We start from the raw sequence: 20,777 nt of genomic DNA on the forward strand, positions 1-20,777 counted from the left end.
ATGAAAAGGGATGACAGAAGTATAATTGTTTTGCAAAAAGCAAATAACCATGCTCTTACTGGAGATCCTGGAAATCCAGGCTCACCGGATTGTCCTGGTCTTCCAGGTTCACCCTAAGGAAATAAGGGAAAAAAAACCACATAAAACCACATGAAAATAGCAAATATGAAAAGTAATTTATCATTCTTCCATTCAAATGAAGACATTCACATCAGGGTTATATTTCTTGTCTTTCCTGTAACAGTTCCACCTGTGCACACCACTAACAATGTTCCTTTGATGCATTAACTTTTTAAAAGGTTTCAGCAAAGAATTGTAGGAACTGAAGGCATCTCAGCATCACAAAATGGCACAGAAATACAGTTTTCCTGTGAATTAATGAGCCAATCTTTTATCCTCCTCACCCACAGAATGAGTGAAATTACTGTCAGTTTCAATAGGAACAGCAAACTCAAACTGCCTGTATTGCAGCTTGGTAGTTTGTCCTGCTCGGGCATTTTAAGAGGTGTACAACTTCATCCTAGGCTGGTGGCTTTTCCGTGTTTGATGCAAAAGAAAATGTGGTACAACCAAATAAGCTTGTTTGGAAGATTATTCCAAGTCTTCCAGAGTCACAAGCAAACATTGCTCTATATGCAACAGTCAGTTTAAATACATCCAGGACTCTAGGTTAGGGGATATGAAATGCTTCAGAAAAATGCTTTCTGGACAGAGAGAAAGTAAAGTGCTTCACAAATGCAATTAAAGAAGCCTGTGTGTACACTGAATTTGAGGCAGTTATTCAAGTAGTAGTGAAGTAGTAAAGCAAAGTAGATTTGGCTGCAGTGCACTGAGAGTTAACTGTTTCCACAGATTCTTATAATTCTGTGTTTAAAAGGAAAACAGCCATTACACAAGATATGGTAAACTTGTGCTTAAATATCAAGCTTCTGGAGCTGTAAACTCATTTCTAAGTTATAGGCTAATATATATATATACTATATATAAGTATATAGGCTACTACTAAATCCAGGTGGATTTAGTGTGGTTTGTAAACAAATAATATACATCTACTGGTAAATTCTTATGCTGTTGTTGTGCAGTATATACATAGTTATGCAATAAGAGCAATACACACATCTTACACAAATGTGCACACCCATGGGTAGAGCCATAAAAGCAGCTTTGAATTTACTAAATTATTAAGAAGTTAAAGAAAATTAAAGACTAAAATTTCCTTGGTCAGGTCCAGGGGAATGTTACCATCAGTTCTTTTAACTACTCATGTGATGGCAAAGAGAGGAGATGCAGCTGTGGGAGATTGTTAGGTTTTGATTTCAAAAAAGAAATCTCAGTTGAAGAACTGGCTGGGGGAAGAAATAAAAGAGTTAGTGCTTAAACTTGAGGTATGATGGTGACATGTGAAGAAAAGATAGGAGGGTTTTAAAAGGTGTTGGTAACACCTTATAACTCATGGTTATAACATTGCATTTAATGAGGAGTAAAATGACAAAAGAAAGTAAAGAGACAAAAGTAGTCACAAGAGGCACATCTGCTGGATAGTCACTGTCTCAAAGGTGCCAATATTTTCTTTATTTAAAATAAAACAAAACACAAAGAATACAAAACTTACGTCTTCACCAGGTTTGCCTGGAGGTCCCTCTGGTCCACGTGAACCAATTGGACCCTAAGAAATAAAAATATTTATTTACTTATTCTAAATATATACATTATATTGTAATTATTTATTTGTGTTCTTGTTTGTTTATTCAATGTAGCCTATCACTAAGTTATCTATGTCCTCCATTTCAGAGTCTGCTTTTATAAAAACAGCTGTAGAGAAAGGATGAGTTTATGCCTTCATTTTGTAGTGCTCTTCCTAACCATGCTGTCATGAAACCAGCATTATGTTATATAAAAGTGTTGGATGGATTCTGCAGGAGAAAAAAAACCACACTAAAAATCACAGTTGCTGCTATTTCCAATCTCCAGCTCTTGCTTTTACTTTTGAATGATTTTATCCCTTGGAAAAAATAAATATTCTCATAGTCCTTTGTTTAAGATGCACCACCAGGTATGGTTTTGCCACTGCTTAACCATCCTGAGGTCTAAGCTGGAAAAATAGAAATGATTGTTTATTCTACAACCATTATCATGCATGTACAAATTCACCAATGCAGGACAACATGCTTTGAACACCACAATTCTTGCATGAAGTTAATAGCTTTGGTTGAGATAACACACACACAAAAACCCCATCTGAAGCAGGTTGAATTTATGCTTTGCAAATTTTCTTGTAGGAATATCTGTATTTAGTGGTCTTACCATAGGTCCTGGATCCCCAGGTTCACCAGGTGGGCCTGCAGGGCCAGCACCACCCTAAAATTAACCAAGATTAATACAGTTACAAATTCAGAAAGAAAAGGAAAAAAAAAAAAAAAAAAAAAAAAAAAAAAAAAAAAAAAAAAAAGGATTTAAATTAAAAGCCATGACTAGGATAATGACAGCCCATGGGACAGTCTGGATTCTAATTCAGAACAAGCTCATGTTGCAGAATGAGTAGAAGCTGGACACTAAAATCCCTCAGGCTTTAGGTAAGTCATGTTCATACACAAATCCTACACAAAACCAACACCACAACAGTTCCCACTTTCATTGCTGCTCCCTCCTTAAACGTGTGTTGGTTTAGAACCTTCCTAAGCCCTAAAGGATAGTTCTTTTTGAGTTTGTTTCTGCATGTAGAGTCTTTCTGGAGCAGAGCTCTTGAGAGCAGCATGTTGATTCCCCTCTAGATGAAGATGCATTCCCCCACGTGTCACTGAAGATGGACACTGCCCCAGTGATGCACATACACACCACTTACTATGGGCCTCACCTTCACCTCTGGGCAATGATCTAAATCCTCTGGGGTGAAGAACTTACCTGCTTCCCTTGGAGACCTTGAGGACCTCTTGGACCCACTGGACCCTATTGAAAACAGAACTTGTTACACACTAGTAAACAGCCCTCCCCGGGTAACATTAATCCTACAAGGACAACAGAATGGCCAGATTGTGACCTCCAAGATGACATGTCTATGGTCAGACTCTCAAAAAAGCTTCTATTCAGGTGGCTGATGTTATGACATGCAAAAGTACAGAGAATGGAAGTGTTCAAACTCCAAAAGAAACAGCAGGGTAAGTTCATTAGCAGCTGAAATATGGGCTTGCTTGCTCTCTGGAACCTCCCAGCCTTTGGAACCAGTTGGAATAACCAGCTTGCCTGCATGGCTCCCTTGGAAAAACATAACAACATAATAGAGTCAGGAGGAACAGTCCTCCCTTGAAGGAATCTCTTACTCAGATCCATCTCGTAATGGAGTAAATGACAAAATAAATTCATGCTGCTGTTCTCAGCCGTGAGCAGAAAGAAGCAGCAATGGGAGGATGTGTTCTCATAAGTCACACAAACCACCAAAACAGCTTCCAAATAGTTGTGGTTTGTTGCAGAAAATTCAAATTTCCCCTTAAAAACTTTCAGGGCATTTTTAGGAAAAAAATCATGCTTAATTGTGAATTATATCAAAAAGTAAATGTAATCATGTCTGAATGCAATTCTCTTCCTTCTAGCAATACAGAAACATCTACAGCAGGCAGTAACTTGTATTTTGACAAAGGCATGAGACTTATGTCTTTTACACATTGCTCACCAAATTTTACTAATTTTTTACAAAGCAAATGAAGAGGAGTTAGTAATAGGCTATTTTAAATTCCAATAAACACTAAAAACAAATAAAAAAATACTGAGTTGGAGGAATGCCTGTCAGTTACTCAGTTTTGAAGGAAGGAAAAAAATGGCTGAATCAATCAAAATGATGAATCAATCAAAAGACAATGAGTGCCAACTGACTTTTGCAGCCTTTGTGTATGGCCTTAGGGACCTTGAGATTGAATAATATCCTAGAAGAGATGTTAAAACTAAAACAAGTTTCATTTGGGAATGAAGAGGTAGTAAAGAGATGCAGTGCCTGAAGACAACCCAAGTGAAAGGATTAAGCAAAATGACCGAAGGCAACAAATGGAGGAGGACAGACTTGTGGAATAAATCACTGGGTGTGTGCACTGCATACATAAGGAAGGAGAGATCTTTGAAGAAATCACTGCAGAACTTAATCCTAGAGCAAAACAACAGATTCTCTCAAGGACTTTTCAAATGGTATTGAAATCGAGTTTGAAGGTTACTAGTGAGGATGTGGAGGGATAACATCAGGCAGACAAACTCATGGACAGTGCAATCCCTAAAGGATGCTTTCCTTAAGAATGAATGTTAAAAGTAACAGCAAAAGGGCAATGGTATCTTCAAGATATCACAATGAGATAAATGCCTGTAGTAAAAGGAGATAACTATTCAAAAATAACCCCAAGAGTCGAGCAGAGGCAGCCCTGGGTGATGAAACAGCTTTCACAGATGGTAAAGATTTTCAGGGATACCATTAATTCCTCAGTACACCGAAAGTGAAGGGCATATCTGAACAGTGAGATGCCAGGGGTAACACTAGAGTGTCTGTCTGAGAACAGAAAAGCAATTTTCAGTTAACTGTTGGTTCCAGAAATTCAAAATCTTTTTTAATTATTACCAAAACAAACTCTCTTTGAAGTCACAATGTGAAAAGAAGCCTTCAAAGTTACATATTTGTTTATCCTGCTTTGTATTATACCTGACACTTTTCAGTTACTCTTCAGTGACTCAAGATATGAGAAAATCAAGCACTCCCTCTCTTTCCCCTACCTTACTGTTAGTAGATGATACCTTTATGGAGAGAAAGGAAGAAAACAAGGCTAGAGGTGGGGGAAAAAAACTTTCAACATATTTTTCCACTTTTCTTCAAGTACTGTACAAAACTGCACTAGAACATTCTGTACACCTAGGTCCTAGAGGCACAGGATGTTGAAGAGGATTAATTCCCCTTTGGTTTTCTGCCAGTGCACTCCACTTCCACCCAGTTCCACAGGACAGGGCTAAGCTGGGCTTACCACTGCACCAGGCATCAGTCCCATCTGACTACCAAGTCCAGACTTCTCATCCAGTCCTGCCATCTGAGCTGAAAATGGCTGAAAAAAACCAAGGGATTTTAACTGTTAGGCATTTTCATGGTTCATAAGGCAAAAATCCATGTAGCTGCATCTTCACTATTAACACTGGCTTTTCCCTTCTCTATGGAAATCCGTGAGGGTTGTTGGTCTGACAACCATCCTGGTGCTTCTGGGATTCTGTGTGGTTCCTCTGCACCAAACTTATTTACTTACACTGAATCTGCTTGATTCAAAACTATATGGAAAGATGATTAAATCAAGAAATCCTGCCCCAACATGCAAGCTCTTGGCCTAACATGAACATTTCAGTTTATTGCCAGTATAACTCTATTGTTTTCAGTAACGTAGGAGGAACAATGGAGTAAGAAATCAAAATAGATATCTTCAAAACAGCAATAAAAATGTAACTGAGCACACTTGAGGAATTAAAATTTATACTTCTTTTCCAATCATAATTAGTTTTCCATAGAATTTGTAGTGGGGGGGTGGAAGAAAAAAAAGAGCAGTGTTGAAGAACACCTTCTCTGTTTCAGTGGCTGGTTAGCACTGCTTTACACAGTTCCTTACTTAACCTCAGTGTTGGTCTGAACAATTTCAGCAAGAAGCACACTTAACCTCATTTGCATTTCTCTCATCAGTTGTTCTATTATTTATAATTCACCTTATTTTCTTCTTTTCTGTATTCCTAATGTAGTACACCAGTTCCCCTGTACTATTGTCCATATCCCTTGTGTTTAAGTAAAGTGGAAGTAGCAGAACCCTACTGAGAGTTTCAGATTTGGGCACCTTGGCTTTTATAGATGCCAAAACTCACTGGATAAGATGTGTTCTTCCCAGTGTTTCTCACATTCAAATCATCCCCTGTTTGGGCAGAACTTACACTGCCATTTGCTGCTGTCCCTTGGGACTGGGAGGCAGGAACTATGAGCACAGCATTGCACAATCACTGGAGCAAAGAAGTTACTATTTGTGTCCTGTGGACCTGGCACAACACCCTGTTTTTTCTGCTAAACCAAGTGCAAAACATACCCTGCTTATTCCATCTGGTCCTGGGTGGGTTGGATGCCCTGGAGGACCCGGGTCACCAGGCTGGCCAGGGATACCAGGCTCACCATCAATCCCTTGAGGACCACGAGGACCCTAGAAAGAAAATCAGAAATGCCAACAGAGTTCAAAGGTATTCACTAAAGTCATTGTAACTGGCAAACAACTGCCTTGACTGAGATAAATCTGTATTTCTGCAGAAAGATCTTCAAACAAGCATCCCTCAAGACCTGTTCCTACCTTCAGATCGGAAGCACTGGCTAAAATTTGTAAAGAGCCCAACACACAAGTAAACTGCAGCAATTTCTCTTGCAGGCTCTTGTAGAAACTCAGGCTTCCCATCATTCCATACTAGAGTATCCCAGTCCTGAAAAACTATTTGCCTTTGCAGGCAATATGGAATATCACAGCTTTACTTCTAAAACACATATAAGCTCAGGTCAGTGGACATACACACACATGCTCAAGAAACTCCAAGGGTAAGGCTGGATTTTTACAGCCTTGGGACATCATGAATGGTTTACACAGCATGTACTGCTGCTGAATTCTCAAAGCAGTCACACTGCCCAAAATTCAGAATAACTCCCTTGGTGTCAATGTTATCTCTACCAAGAATCTGCAGAACAAGCAAGGAGGTCATCCCCATGGTCCACTGTGATCACCCGTTTTTGATTCCTAAAGTTCATTCATCTTCTCTCGTGTCAGAACTAAAATCAAATACAGAAGCAGCAAATCAAACATCAATGTGAGGAAATCCATAGCACTGGGTCAATGAAGATATAATTCCATCATAAATGCAGGCTTTAAAGTGCTTGTCCCTAATAAAATGAAATGCTTGACTATTTTATGGTCAATATTTTGTATTGTGTAATGAGTTCTTCTGGTTTAGAGATCCTGAAGCACAAAATCTGGGGAGCCTGGCTCAGTCAGTCATCTTTGGGAAGACCATGATAACCAGGCATTGCTTGTGTTCCCATGAGGTGAGGGGCTGTGTTTCCTTGCAGCCTGCACATGGCAGTGAAATTCTGTGTGAATTACTATGGTTTCAACTGGTATGGTTCACATGGTAAAGAAAAAACATTCCCTTGGGAAAGGACTGTGCTGAGAAAGCACTGATACCTGAAATTTCCCAGGGAATGAGCTAATTCTCTTAATTATCAATATATCTTTAGGGTCTGGAATTCTTATAAGCAATCAAGGGAAAATCTTGCTACCAGACATGCATGCATGCACACACACCTGCTTGCAGAAAGAGTCGTGAACAGGTGATATTTGGAAAGGACTGAGAAGATTTGGGCATACTAGATGGAAGTAGAAGGTTTCAGCAGAATATTTCTGCTAAATATTTAATGTTTCTATTGCAAATAGAAGTACACACTGTCAAACTTGAAAGTGCACACTGTCCTAAGTAGGAAAGGAATGAGTTATTTATGTGTGTATATATATTTAAAAACCCCACTCATTTTCTGTCACCAGCTCAATAGGGAGGTGGGTTGTTTTTTTTAAAAAAAAAAAAAGATAAAATTCTCACTTATGCCACGAGGTGGCACCACTTAAACACGTAAGGGTCGCGTTCTGCCCCAGTGCTGCTGCTGAGGCATGTGTTAAATGGCTTTGCCTGAAGCAGAATAAAAGAAAAAGGAGCTCCCGGTAGAGCCCTCTCAGCTACCACCTCTTTTAATGCTATTGCAATTACAGTCGGGTTTATGTCCATAGTGAAACAAAACGTATCCATGGGTCTGAGGATCCTCAAGGGGATTTTCAGTCTGCAAAAGATCATTCATAAGCTCTATCAGGCTCCAAAGCTCCCTCTCCCCAAATGCATTTTGCAAATACAAAGGTGCCATTCCCTCCCTGTTTCTCTGGCATTGGCACATTAATGAGGAATTTGAAGTAAAAAAGGTACTAATAATCCTGAATTGCCCTTACATCCCTTATATTTTGTAAAACTCCCAGATCCATAGCAAGGTTGAGCTGCTTCTGCTCACTAGGCAGAAGGAGATCATTTACAAAACAACAGCAACAAAAAATAGAAAGAAATAACAATCTTGGGAATGTGCTTAGTGGAGTTGTAGTGTCAGCAATCAGTAACGTATTTACTGATTTTATGATGGGTGTCTGAGCAAGGTTACCTCCTCCATGAGGTATTTTAAATAAACCATAAATAATGTGCAGAGAGGTTTTCACAAAATAAACTGCAGGGGTGAGCTAGCATTTGTTTTCACAGAATCCTGGAATCACTTGGGTTGAAAAAGACCCCTAAGATCATGGAGTACAACCATAAACCCAGCACTGCCAAGGCCACCACTGACCCATGTCCCTCAGCACCACATCTACAAAGTTTTGAAATCCCTCCAGGAATGGGGACTCCACCACTGCCCTGGATAGGCTGACAACTTATCTTGGTGAAGAAGGTATAAATAAAACATCCTGCACTAGCAGTCAGTCTGTACTCCTAAAGCAGTGTTGATCTCAAGCCTACACTCTGACACACCCACAGCTCACCAGAACTTTTGAAGCAGCATTTTGAAAGCAGCTGACCAGCTCCTAATCCCTTGATATTCCCTGAAATCAGTATAATATCTTCTTCCAAGGGAACTCAGAATGATTTACAGCCTCTTGGTACCTTAGATGCTTCTAGCCCCTCTCTGTAGGGACACACAAGGGATGCGTGGCACAGGATCCAAAACTATTTAGCACCTCATGGATAATATTGCACACTAAGGAAGCACCTCAGCCATCTCTGTGAACACAGTCAAGATTCCACTGCACACCACAAGATTTCATAATTACTCCCAGAATTCTTCCAGCTATCTTGATATTCATTCTACAGACTCATGCTCCATCTATGGACAAGAGGCACTCACTGGAGGAGCAGCAGAAAGGAGTCAGTTTTAGGTTTCTGCCTAAACTCAGTATTAGCTCACCCTCCCCTGAGAGACAGGAAAATATCCACACAGAAATTACAACAATACAACCCCTTAAAATCTGCTCTGAGCAGCTTCTGCTCTTTGGCTTACTTTTTTCAATAGGAACATGTCATCTTTGGTATTTTCAGCACTCCCTTTTGGCTTTTCTGTGGTTCTCCACAGGCAGACACTGAAATTCCCTTATGAAGTCTTTATTTCCACAGACCAGTCTTGATTATATTATTCACTAGCATACCAACATATGTAGTCACACATTAACTCCTCCCAACTTCCCTGGGGTTTGCCTTTTCTGAAATACTCTGGGTCATCCTGCTCACACTGCTTCTGGTGTGCAGCAGCAACCAGCACAAAGTCAGAAAGTTCTTTAAAAGGCAAATATAATGTTCCAGCTTTATTCCTTTTCTAGATCCTAGAGGAAGCTCAGACCCTATGCTGGGTAGTTGTTGAGAAATATTTTTTTGGTTGGTTGGTTTGTTGGTTTTTGTTTTGGGTTTTTTTGGTGGAAATATTGCTGCTAAACCTCTGTCAATTACCTCAGAACATTCAGGTTTTAATCTACCACTGAGGTAGAAATGTCTTTTCTATTTGTTACCTGATTCTTGGAAAATATGAGGGAAAGTTGTAGTAACTCTAGAAGACATGGAGACAGTTTAAAGGCATCCAGCCACATGAGGTTAGTCCACTACTTAATTTCTGAGACATTGAACAACTTACAGGTCTTCCCTTTGGCCCTCGTTCTCCTCGTGGTCCTTGTGAGCCTGGAGGTCCCTACAACAAAGATTTGAAATATTAACTATCTTTCATACTAGTTAACAATTAATAAAGCTCTGAAAATATGGGATGCAATGCTTATTTGAAAATCACTTCCTTAATTTTTTATCCCACCACCTAATTTAAAGAAAACAGCTGCAGTCACCAAGTATTTAGTGCATTTGATGTACAGGTCTTGAGACACCCTTACTACTACTACTACTCCTTCTACTCAGGCAGGAGGGCTCTGCAGAGGGACCTGGACAGGTTGGAGAGTTGGGCTGATCCCAACGGGATGAGGTTCAACACAACAACCCCATGGGGAGCTCCAGGCTGGGCACAGAGTGGCAGAAAGGGACCTGGGAGTCTGGATTGCCAGGAAGCTGAAGAGGAGCCAGCAGTGTGCCCAGGTGGCCAAGAAGGCCAATGGCATCCTGGGCTGGCTCAGGAACTGGCTTCTCTTCTCTCTTCTCTCTTCTCTCTTCTCTCTTCTCTCTTCTCTCCTCTCCTCTCCTCTCCTCTCCTCTCCTCTCCTCTCCTCTCCTCTCCTCTCTTCGCTTCTCCTCTCCTCTCCTCTCTTCTCTTCTCTTCTCTTCTCTTCTCTTCTCTTCTCTTCTCTTCTCTTCTCTTCTCTTCTCTTCTCTTCTCTTCTCTTCTCTTCTCTTCTCTTCTCTTCTCTTCTCTTCTCTCCTCTCCTCTCCTCTCCTCTCCTCTCCTCTCCTCTCCTCTCCTCTTCTCTCCTCTCCTCTCCTCTCCTCTCCTCTCCTCTCCTCTCCTCTCCTCTCCTCTCCTCTCCTCTCCTCTCCTCTCCTCTCCTCTCCTCTCCTCTCCTCGCTTCTCTTCGCTTCTCTTCGCTTCTCTTCGCTTCTCGCCTCTCGCTTCTCTCTTCTCTCCTCTTCTCTCCTGGTGGATCTCTGCTAGGAAAGCCTTCCCCAGGCCCAGCCTGGCACAAAGCCCTCAGACATGCATGTGCAAGAAGCAGACATCCATTTATTTAGAGCATGTGCTGACCTGAGACTAGCAAAAAATCCTATCATCTTGTTGCCTCCTGCAATCCTGCAGCTTGGCAGACAATATCCACTGCAGGCATGAAGAGTTCTCCTTCATATCATCCTCAGAATTTAACAGAGAAATGGCAGGAAGTGGAAAATGCAATTATCAGAGAAACAGGAGATCAAAAAATACTCACAGCTGGTCCTGGGCGGCCTCGGATGCCAGAAACCTGAAGAAGAGAACAAAAATTCCAGTTACCACACGACACTGGGGCTGTGTTTGCTATCATGACCCTACAGGAAATCAGTTATTGAGAAGTAAATGGCAGGAGAGGAAACTGAAGCACTAGGTAAGTTTTAAGGCTTCTTTTCTGGGGAAAAAAAAATAAAATTATAAATTCCACTGGTTTATCTCCTTACAGTTTTATAAAAAAAAATAGAAGCAAAATCTTGGAAGTATCATTGTTATTCTAAAAAAAAGATTAAATAAGTACATTAATTATACTGGCTTAGTCTCCATTTATCAGTTATTTTAATTTGTTTGTCTTCATGCTGGAAAGGGGCAATAAACATAGAATGTGACAATGTATTTCAGCAGTTTTTCCAAGCATCTCAACACTTCCCAAATACTACTTTACAATTACCCCTTCACAAAATTTTAACTATAAGAAAGATCATGACAGACTTAATTCAGTAAGAATTTTTCTTAAAATGCAGTTGATAAGAATTACCAATGTAACATATGTGAAACAGAGCTATTGATTACATTCTTTTCATTCCTAGGGCTGTACTTTTTTGTTGTTTTTCCTTAATTACTGCAATTCTGCTTTAAAGCACTGAAATGAATGCTGATCAATTGTAGCTCTGCTGATACATGAAGAAAAAAAATGAACTTACAGGTGGCACTATTCCAGGTTCTCCTTTTTGTCCCTGCAGAAAGTTAAAAAAGAAAAAGCCTTAGATGGCAGAAAACAATTAAAAGTTCAATTAACAGTACCAGTATCACCAATACCAGCCCTGTGACTGTGACAAAATGCAAAGACTTCTCTAAGGAAACAACTGAGACTAAGATAAAGTACCTGCAATAGGTGAGCCATTTTTTTATTGACTATGGACACTAATTAAATGAAAATAAAACAGAATTTAACTGCATAATATAGTGGCCAAAAGAAGAGTCAGATTAAAAAAAAATACCATATTCAAGAACTAAAAAAATGCTGTAGATCTGTTACTGGATGATTTGATTCATATGAAAAGCAGAGCCCAGCAGTGCAGCATTTAGACTCCATTTCTTCAAGGTCTGACATTAAGATGCATGTCATTAAATCTATGGACATAAAAAACCTGATATCCACCTGCAGTGCTGGGACAGAATACAAAATTACATCACACAGCTCCCACAGAGTGAAGGACACAGCATTTGCCAGTTGGTTTTTTTTTTTTTGAGCTGAATGTGTAGACACAACAATTTTGTGCTACAGAAAATAAGTACTGGTGGTAACTGGTTTATTAAGGGAAAAAAAAAAAAAGAGAACTTTGTGAAGATAAAAAATGTGCTGCTTATCTTGCCAAGTAATAATAAGCTGGTTACAATCCATTTATTTCCATGAACTACCTCTGCATAGAAAGTTGCTCTGTTTTAGTGAGGAGTATTTTTATATTTCTGCAATAAACCTCCATTATTCACAATCAAGTATATGAAACAATAAACACAACAGCAAGTTGAAGAAAACCAGAATTCCTCTTCAAAACACCATTTAGACCACAGAGCAGCCTAAAAGGACTTTGAAAACTTGCATTTGTCATTAGAACTTGGCACTGGAGCTCCTCAGATCAGTGCCCTGGGGTGGTGAGCTCCCTCCTGCAAGAGACCCTGGCCCAGGGTGCCCAAGGGAATTGTGGCTGTTCCATCCCTGGAAATGTTGGGATGGGGCTTGGAGTAACCTGGTCCAGGAGGAGGTGTCCCTGCCCACAGCAAAGGGGTTGGAACTGGATGAGCTTCAAGGTTCCTTCCAACCCAAACCATTCCATGACATGGACATTCCTCCTGCACTAAACTTCCAACAAATCCATCAGGAATGATTAAAGGAGGGGCTGTGCTACCTAATGTACACTGGGCAGCTAAGCCTCAGCAAAGAAACAACCCAAATTCTTATTAATTTGGCTTCTCAGGACTTACTGTCACTGCTGCAGATGAAACAGCCAAACTACACCAACTGGAATTGCTTTTATGTAGACTGCAAGGATTTGCAGTCAAGGGATTTTCTATTCTCAGACCAGGATTTTGCCTGCACCTCAGTGATTTTTCCATCTCCCTATCCACTAAGGAAGACTGAGAGGAAAGAATGGAGTGCTTTTAACAGAGCTTATATCACATGTCTGTGAGTGAAGTGCTCCAAGGAAAGGCAAGGGATTCTTTTATCAGTTGTAACACATTTAAGTTAAAAAATAAAAAATACATATATAAAAAAAGGAAATCTTACCTTTCTTCCTCTACCTGTTGGAAAGGACAAAAGAAGGAAAAAGAGAAAATTAATGTTTTAACCCTGAGAGACAGAACATGGTAAAATCAGTCTTCAGTCATGTCCTCTGATTCTCAGCCTTTTTCAGCTCAGAATAAGAAAAAAGCATTTAGGAAAGCCAAGTACCTGGTGGGGCATTGCCAGCAGCTGGCCTAAAGGTTGTCAGTGAAGTCACAGGCAGATTTATCACTGACTTCACAACAAGCAGTGCTGATGGATCCACAACATCCATCCTGATCCATGGGATTTTTCAGCAGTCAGAGCTGAATAAGTGAAATTTGACCTTTTCTTCTTTGAAAAGCACCCACAACATCAAGTTCCTGACTTCAGAGCCACACTCCTATCCATCAAAATCCTTCAGAGGAATATTTTATTAACACCTTGAATAACAGTAAGGAATTCTGGAATGTATCCATGCTGCCTTTATATTTGCTGGGTGTACCTTGTTGGCATTGGCCTGATGCCTCACACAACACAGCAGGATGCTCCATCTATATATTAATGCTTCCTCCACTGCTCAATTGCTCCAGTCCCTTGCTTTTTGCCACTGTTTTGTTCTACAGTAAGCTAATCAACTGCAATTGCAGCTCCCCCAAAAAAATTCTTTAACTACTATATATAGATTGTAGTTCAAACAATGCAAAACCTAGTATTAATGAATATTAATTGCAAGTTAAGAAGCTTTCTTTTAGGAAAATTGAGGAAAGATTGCCTCTTCCAAGTCTCTTGAGGAAGGACTGGGCTGGAAAAGACCTGATCTTTAAGTGTGCATCATGAAAACAAAGAATTAATAATACTTCATGGGATTTTTTTTTATTTAAGTCTCACAAAAGGATCATGTGTCCATGTTTCCACTTTGGCAAAACACTTTATACTGTTCACATGTGACTTACACAGAGTTTACACTTATTCACTTAATGGAGAGGGCCAAATTGAGCATTTTAATAAAGCCTACACTTATTTTATTGTATATGTTTAGATAATAAATATATATATATTAAGATAGATATATACCTTAATACACATCTAGCTTAAAATATTTAACTTTCCATTCCAGGTGAACCACCCAAGGAAGCCAGAATTCAACATCCTTGAAATATCAAGATGGAATTCAGATCAACCTTTCAGTTATAAAGTCATTTGGGCTTATATCAGATTTGAAGTCAGAAGAGAACTGTGTCCAGTGCCAGCTGAGGTGCAGCCCAAGATGGGAGACAACAGCCAAGTACCTGCACTCTTCAGACTGAAACTTTCACCAGGGAAATACCCTTTGGAAATGTCAGCATCGTGAGGCTCCTACTCCTTTGGGCTGTCTCTCCTTTTTAAGAAGCAAACTGGAGGGTAATCTTACCAATGGTGGGGTCAAAATCCCGTGTGGTGTGGGGACACACAGGACAGCACTCTCCAGGGGGCACTTGTGGGTTCTCACACTCCAGCATATCCTGGCACTGGATTTCATCGCAGAGAATTGCTCCGTTGTCACAGACACAGATTTGGCAGGGTGAGGGCTTCCAAATATCCCTGTTCAGGTACATTTGGCCATTCTGAGTGCAGGCTATTTCTTCTCCATCTTCTCCTGGGATAAGAGAGAGAATATACAAGGTTTCCAACAGTGAAAGTCTGGACAAGGAAAGAGAACATCTGGAGATGAGAAGCAGCATCACCCACACAAAGAAAACAGCCCACCAGCAGAGCTGACAGTGTTATTAAGGGCTTTTAAAGATCTGTCACCTTATTTCTTGACCAGAAAGAAATAAAATGGAGCCACCATTAAGTGCACAAAGCCTAATGAAGTATCAGTTGCATCACAAGTCTCTGGTTGGCATTCTGCTCAGTGGGTACTAACTCTGTGTTGAGGGACTCCTGCCCTCTGCCTGCTCTTTGTTCAGGGGGCATCAGAGGCATCTGACTGGGGAGGAGAACCTGCAAGATTTTTGTATGAAATGGCAATGAGATTTTGTATGAAATGGCAATCACTACCTGCTCCCTGCTGCAGGTTCCTTACACAGCCAGACTTGTGAAAGTGTTAAAGAGACATGGCAGTGTTTGTTGAAAAGAACTCTTTTATTGGGGTCTTGATGCAAGTTATTATGAACACAGACAAATCAAACCTATGCATTTCTGCCCTAATTTAAACCAGATGTAAACAGAAAATCACAAAGCAATAAATACGAACAGATTTGGAATTTCAGCTTCATGCCTTAGCTCAAGTCCAGTTACTCCATCAATGTCAAAGCTCAGAGAAATGGAGCAGATGTGTCATTAACTGTTGCCTGCCATCACCAACTTCTGCACAAGTTTCCAGCTTTCTAACAAAAACTGGAATCCAAATTTATGGCAGCTCAAATCCTCTCTTCAACCAGTTTATCAGCCCCACTGACTCAAAGGGGTGGTGCAGAAGCTCAGGAGGAAATGTTTGCAGGGTGAAGTAAAGGCATCAACCACAACCTAGTGGGCTGTGCAGTTCATTTTGTGACACTGTGGGAATCGTTTTCCAAACTGCAGTTTGGATTTTGGAAAGCCCTCTTTTCTCTTCTCCCTTGTGAGCATGACATAAGGCAGTGTCTGACATATTTAGCCTTTTTTTTCCTCCTCAGATGTCTGGCATGTGGTCTATGTCTTCCTTAACGTAGCACCCGCAGAACTCCTCGTGCTGCTCAGAAGAGCAGCAGTTTGCATAAATGAAACTTCTCAGTTACCCGAGCCCCAAGTCAGCATTCTGTCAGAACTTCAAATAAACCACACAGCAACTGCTTTGGCAACTCAGAGCTGAGCCAGATGGTGAGGAGCTTCTGCCTGGGTCCTGCTCAGTGGCTGAGAAAGAGGCAGACAAAGGCAGGGGAAGGAAAAGCACAGACCAACTTCTGGAAGTGCACTAAGAGGTCTACTTTCTCATTAGATTGCTGATATGGTGACAATAATGGTAGTAATGATAATATTTTAAAATAAAACAACAAAAACCACAAAACAAAAAAAATAAAAAACAGCCAAAACCCAAGAACAAACAAACAAACAAAAGCTAACTCACCAAAACCCAAAGAGAAACCCACCCAACACAGCCAGAAAACACATTAATCATTTTAAATCTTTTGCTTAGGTTTGGTGTTTCTAGTTTTTCTTTACACTGAGGGAGTGCCCCAAAAAGAGAAGCTATTTCAAAGACAACTCAGCCCACAAGTACATTTTGACATTCTACTCTCAGGCCTGGACTACAGGCACGTTACCCATCTTCACCCAGAGTGGGAAAGGGAGCAAAGAAAATTCTTTTACCATTTCTTCCCTGGTGTGGAAATCTGCAAGTGTTTTTTAACTACAGACCAAGTCACCAACTCTTTGTGCCTCGTGCCCCTCCAGCCTCTGCAGCTGTAACACAGGCTTTGCTTTGGCAAATCTTAATGTGGCACAAGGACCTGCTGGCCCATTAACTGGTACCATTCTAACCAATAAAAAACACCAGTCTAACTGGTACTGGACTTGCCTAGAGGACCTACAGGCTGTGAATCAATGGAAGTCAATGAAAATCAAAGTAGTCTTAAAATGCAAAAGGTAGGATAGAAAAAATACCTTATGAAGTAGTTCAGGACTCGTTCATGAGCGAGCACAAAGGACTTTGATGAAGGGGATTGCAATGAAAAGCACAGGGAGTGCAATGTCATTATTCTATGCTAGAGACTGAGCTGGTGGAGTACAAGTTTTGCATTAAAGAACAAAATCAGTCAGATACGTAAATCATCAAAATGGGAGATGGCACATGAACACTTTAGAAGTGAAAACCCCATCATACTCAGGCACAGTTTTGTGTACTCATTACTGGGGGGTTTACAGAGAGGGAACCCCCATCCCAGCCACTAGATGGCTGTCAAAGCCCATCGCTCATCACCAGCAAGAGCATCAATCTTGCACCCCCACCTATCCATTACTCTCAAAGCAACCCCTGGAAATTCACTGCTCCTGGGTTTGTTGTTGCAAGTTCCTCCCCTTTACTGTACCCTTAGTGCTCCCATTGACTTGTGGTTCACACCTTGTGTGAGCAGGACAAGTCAGAAAGAGGGAGAACAAAAAGAAAGAAAGAAGGAAAATGACCCCATAAAATAATGAAGTGTTGGGGAGGAACAGGGTGTCTTGAGCACAAGTATTTCAAAAGAAAAGGGTAAGAAGAGGGGGGGGGGGGGGGGTAAAGGAGAGAGAAAAAGAAGATGAAAAAGAGAGGGGAGAAAAAAAACCTACTCCCCATGTGCAAACAGGGAGGGTTGCTGAAGCTGTCATCCTAAGGGCTTATTTTCCCCTGCAGAAACAATCCCAAAGCCCCAGAGTATTAGCTATTAGCTTGTTAGCTGCCTCTGCTTATAGACAGCCCAGTATGGAAGCAGTGAATCACCGTGACCACAGCAGGCATATGATGGCAGGGAATTTACCTCCCAGCCTTGAACTGGGGGGGAAAAATGGCCCAAGAAAAACTTGCAGATGTATAGGTCTTCTTCAGATATTAACTCTGGTTCCTAAGTAAGGGGCAGAAAAGGATTTGAGAGTAAAGGAGCTCCGTTTCACTTCATTTTCACTAGTCCTACCACTGAGGTAATTAAAGGAGCCTAAAGGCTGCTGGACTTAGGGCATCAGGGAACAGAGTCCAACAAAGGCAGAAAAGATGATGCCTGGCACTCAAAGCACAGTTTTATGCTTCCTTCTGCCATGGAGGCCTTCTTGATACATACTGTAACCTAACCCCAACACTTGGATACATAAAAAGACCAGAACAGAAAAGGTGGGGTTATTTAATGGAGAAGGAAACAAAAGTGCTCCTGCAGGTAGCTTCCCATCCTCTGGCATCTTGGTGCTAGTTAGCAGAAAGTGTAAGAAAATATGAGAGTACATAAAAAGGGTGGGGTTTGAAATTTAAAAACGATTCTAGAATCTGAAAAGCTGAGCCTGCAGGTTTTGAATCACAAAACTTGATCCTGCTGACTCACAAAGCAGAGGTGCAGAAGCAAATCAGATTGAAGGGTTGTGTGTGCATTCTTCAGATGCACTGTTGTGTGTGTGCACAGGCTGCCAAGAGAGGGACAAGAGGAGCTTGGTGTTAATAATCTGTGCCTGTCAGCTTGTTGCACCAGTAATGCAGGGCTTGATCCAGTTCCCATTAAATGAATGGGCAAAACCTCTCATTTACTCCAATAAGAATCAGGCTGCCTGTTTTGTTTATCTTTTGTTAACTTTTTTTGAGAGGTAATACAGTATTATCTGAATGACTGTGCCATGCAAATTATCATGTAAACACCAATTATTTTGAAAATCAGATACTTTTCAGGAGTGCTGCTAAATACAAAACCACATTTTGCATTTGTTCCACAGGAGCAATTCTTCCTAATGATGATTAGCACACACAGTTTATGTAAGTATGTTATAGTACATGAGGCTGAATCTGGAATCCCCTGCTAATACAAGACTGAACTGATTCACAGTTCACTTAATCTGAGATACTTGCCTGTCAAAATGAAGTCAGATTTTCATTCAGGAATTTCCATTCAGGATACATCTTGCACCTCAGTGGTGTTTAGGTAACAGCTACAATACTACACACTTGAACCCAAATAACTCAGTGCTCTCTTAGAAATACTAACCACTGCCCAGGTCTCCAACACAGTCTTAATTCATTAAGAGTTATAGAAGATGAATGCTCTCTTGGTGGCTTCAAATCCAGTTTTAAGCTTTCCTGCCTAGCCAAGAGAATAAGCAATGAATGACAAGCACAGATTCATCCGCAGTGTCATGCAGAGGATTTATTCATTACAGGACTGGCTAAAAGAATAACTAGCACAGACATTCCTTGGCCTAAACCAAGGTGACTTTCTCAAAGCTGCTCTGTGTATTTTTATGCCAGCTGAAGGTCTGCTTGAACATTTCATTTTGCATTTCCCTTAGAGTTTCCTAAGGAAATGAAGCTTATGAGCAGCTGCTTTGACTGCACTGTGACATCTCTGTTCCCAAATCCATTCAATTCCAGTGCCTGATTTCAGTCAGGTTTGACAGAGACCCTGGGAGAGACCAGGTCACTGGAGGTGCTCCTCCAAATTTTGTGATCAGACACTGGTAGGAGGAGAAGGGAGTTCAGAGCTAGTACCCCACTAAAGTTCCCTTTTTAAAAAAAAAAAACAATAACAAATCTCTCTCATCACACATTTGGCAATGGGCACAGGCACAGAGTTTAAAACACGTACATGCAGGAAACAAGTTTCTTAGTAAAAGTGGCCTTTTTTTAACTCAGCCTGCAGAGCTCCTCCTTAAAAATCCTATTGGATAATCTGCAACATTGACCAGAAGGGAGTATTTTTAAAAGCACTTCACAGATTAAACTAAGATGAATGGCCTTAGTTCCAAAGGAGTTTTCAATGTGATTGATTGGTCAGTCATCTAGACAAGGAGCTGAAACTCTCTGTGCTTTGTTTTCAGAAGTAAGAAAGTTCCAGGGTTTTATGCCAAATGGCATAATCATTTTAAAAGATGTATTTTAGGACTGGGAAACTGTTTTTCCTGCAGAGTCCACAAATAGAATTACATATGAACAAATGCTGTTAGAACCAAGATGCAAGTCAGCTCCCAAGCAGAGGTTTCATCACCAGCTGAAATTGTTCCAGCAGTCATCCCAAGCCTTGCTGAAGACTTTGTGGCTGGCACTAAGGGGAGGGCATACACCTTCTGAAAGCCATCAGCCAAGCAAATCAAGCCCTAAACAACAGTCCAAAGGCAGAAAGCAGCAGAAAAAGACTCTACCCAGCCTTGGGAGAAGTAATCTCCCCAGTAAAGAGGTCTCCCAGTGGGATCTGGCAACTGGGGTTTGACTCTTCCAGGAAATTGTGCCAAAATAAATGGTTCTGTTTTCCATTCAGAGCTGTGATTCCAGCTTTGGTTGAATGGGGAAAACTGAAAAGGAAAAACTATGCTTTGGATACTGTTAGACTCCTCTGAATGGATTCTAAATTCACACCTGAAATACACAACTGCTTCTCCACTGGTTCCTCAACTGGATGGAAACAATACTACCTTCTACATTTGGTTGGCCCATGTTTTCCCAGCTCCTAGGTTCATGTATTTCTGTCTCCATTAGTGTGAATGGTTTTCCTTGACTTTTTATGGATAAAATTCCCAACACACAACAACCAAGAACAACTTGTTTATAACAATATTCAACACATGCTGGACAAAAAGGCAGAATATAATGGCATCACTTCAAAATACTGGGAATATACTGGGAACCTCAGTGTTCCTGAGCCCCTGAACAAGACTAAACCCTTCTAAACATCTCACCATTTGGTACAGAGAGCCAGGGGACCCCCCAGCAGTGACACTTTGCAGAAAGACTGGTGAGGTTGGTCCTTGCCTGCTGGCTGCTCCACAGCCCTGGATCTGCATGCAGCTATCCCATGACTGAGGGTGGATGTGAACAGGTTTTTCTTTGCTTTTCCCTGTTTTCCCAGCAGTTCACAAGGAGGA

At 40.8% G+C, this 20,777-nt stretch overlaps 1 protein-coding gene across 1 annotated transcript in view; it reads right to left on the reverse strand.

The window, feature by feature from the left end:
• The window catches only part of COL5A2 (collagen type V alpha 2 chain), a 96,329-nt gene that overhangs the window by 37,221 nt on the left and 38,331 nt on the right, over positions 1–20,777 (reverse strand). Inside the window, exons 2-12 of the mRNA XM_030454370.1 lie at positions 14,641–14,865; positions 13,251–13,264; positions 11,665–11,697; positions 10,965–10,997; positions 9,740–9,793; positions 6,081–6,191; positions 4,992–5,069; positions 2,902–2,946; positions 2,305–2,358; positions 1,613–1,666; positions 60–113 (exon numbers count right to left, since the gene is read on the reverse strand). Of these exons, the coding sequence (XP_030310230.1) occupies positions 60–113; positions 1,613–1,666; positions 2,305–2,358; positions 2,902–2,946; positions 4,992–5,069; positions 6,081–6,191; positions 9,740–9,793; positions 10,965–10,997; positions 11,665–11,697; positions 13,251–13,264; positions 14,641–14,865 (755 nt within the window). The remainder of the gene's footprint in view (positions 1–59; positions 114–1,612; positions 1,667–2,304; positions 2,359–2,901; positions 2,947–4,991; positions 5,070–6,080; positions 6,192–9,739; positions 9,794–10,964; positions 10,998–11,664; positions 11,698–13,250; positions 13,265–14,640; positions 14,866–20,777) is intronic.

The sequence above is a fragment of the Calypte anna genome, chromosome 7 (genome assembly GCF_003957555.1).
Source record: "Calypte anna isolate BGI_N300 chromosome 7, bCalAnn1_v1.p, whole genome shotgun sequence".
Classification (NCBI taxonomy): domain Eukaryota; kingdom Metazoa; phylum Chordata; class Aves; order Apodiformes; family Trochilidae; genus Calypte; species Calypte anna.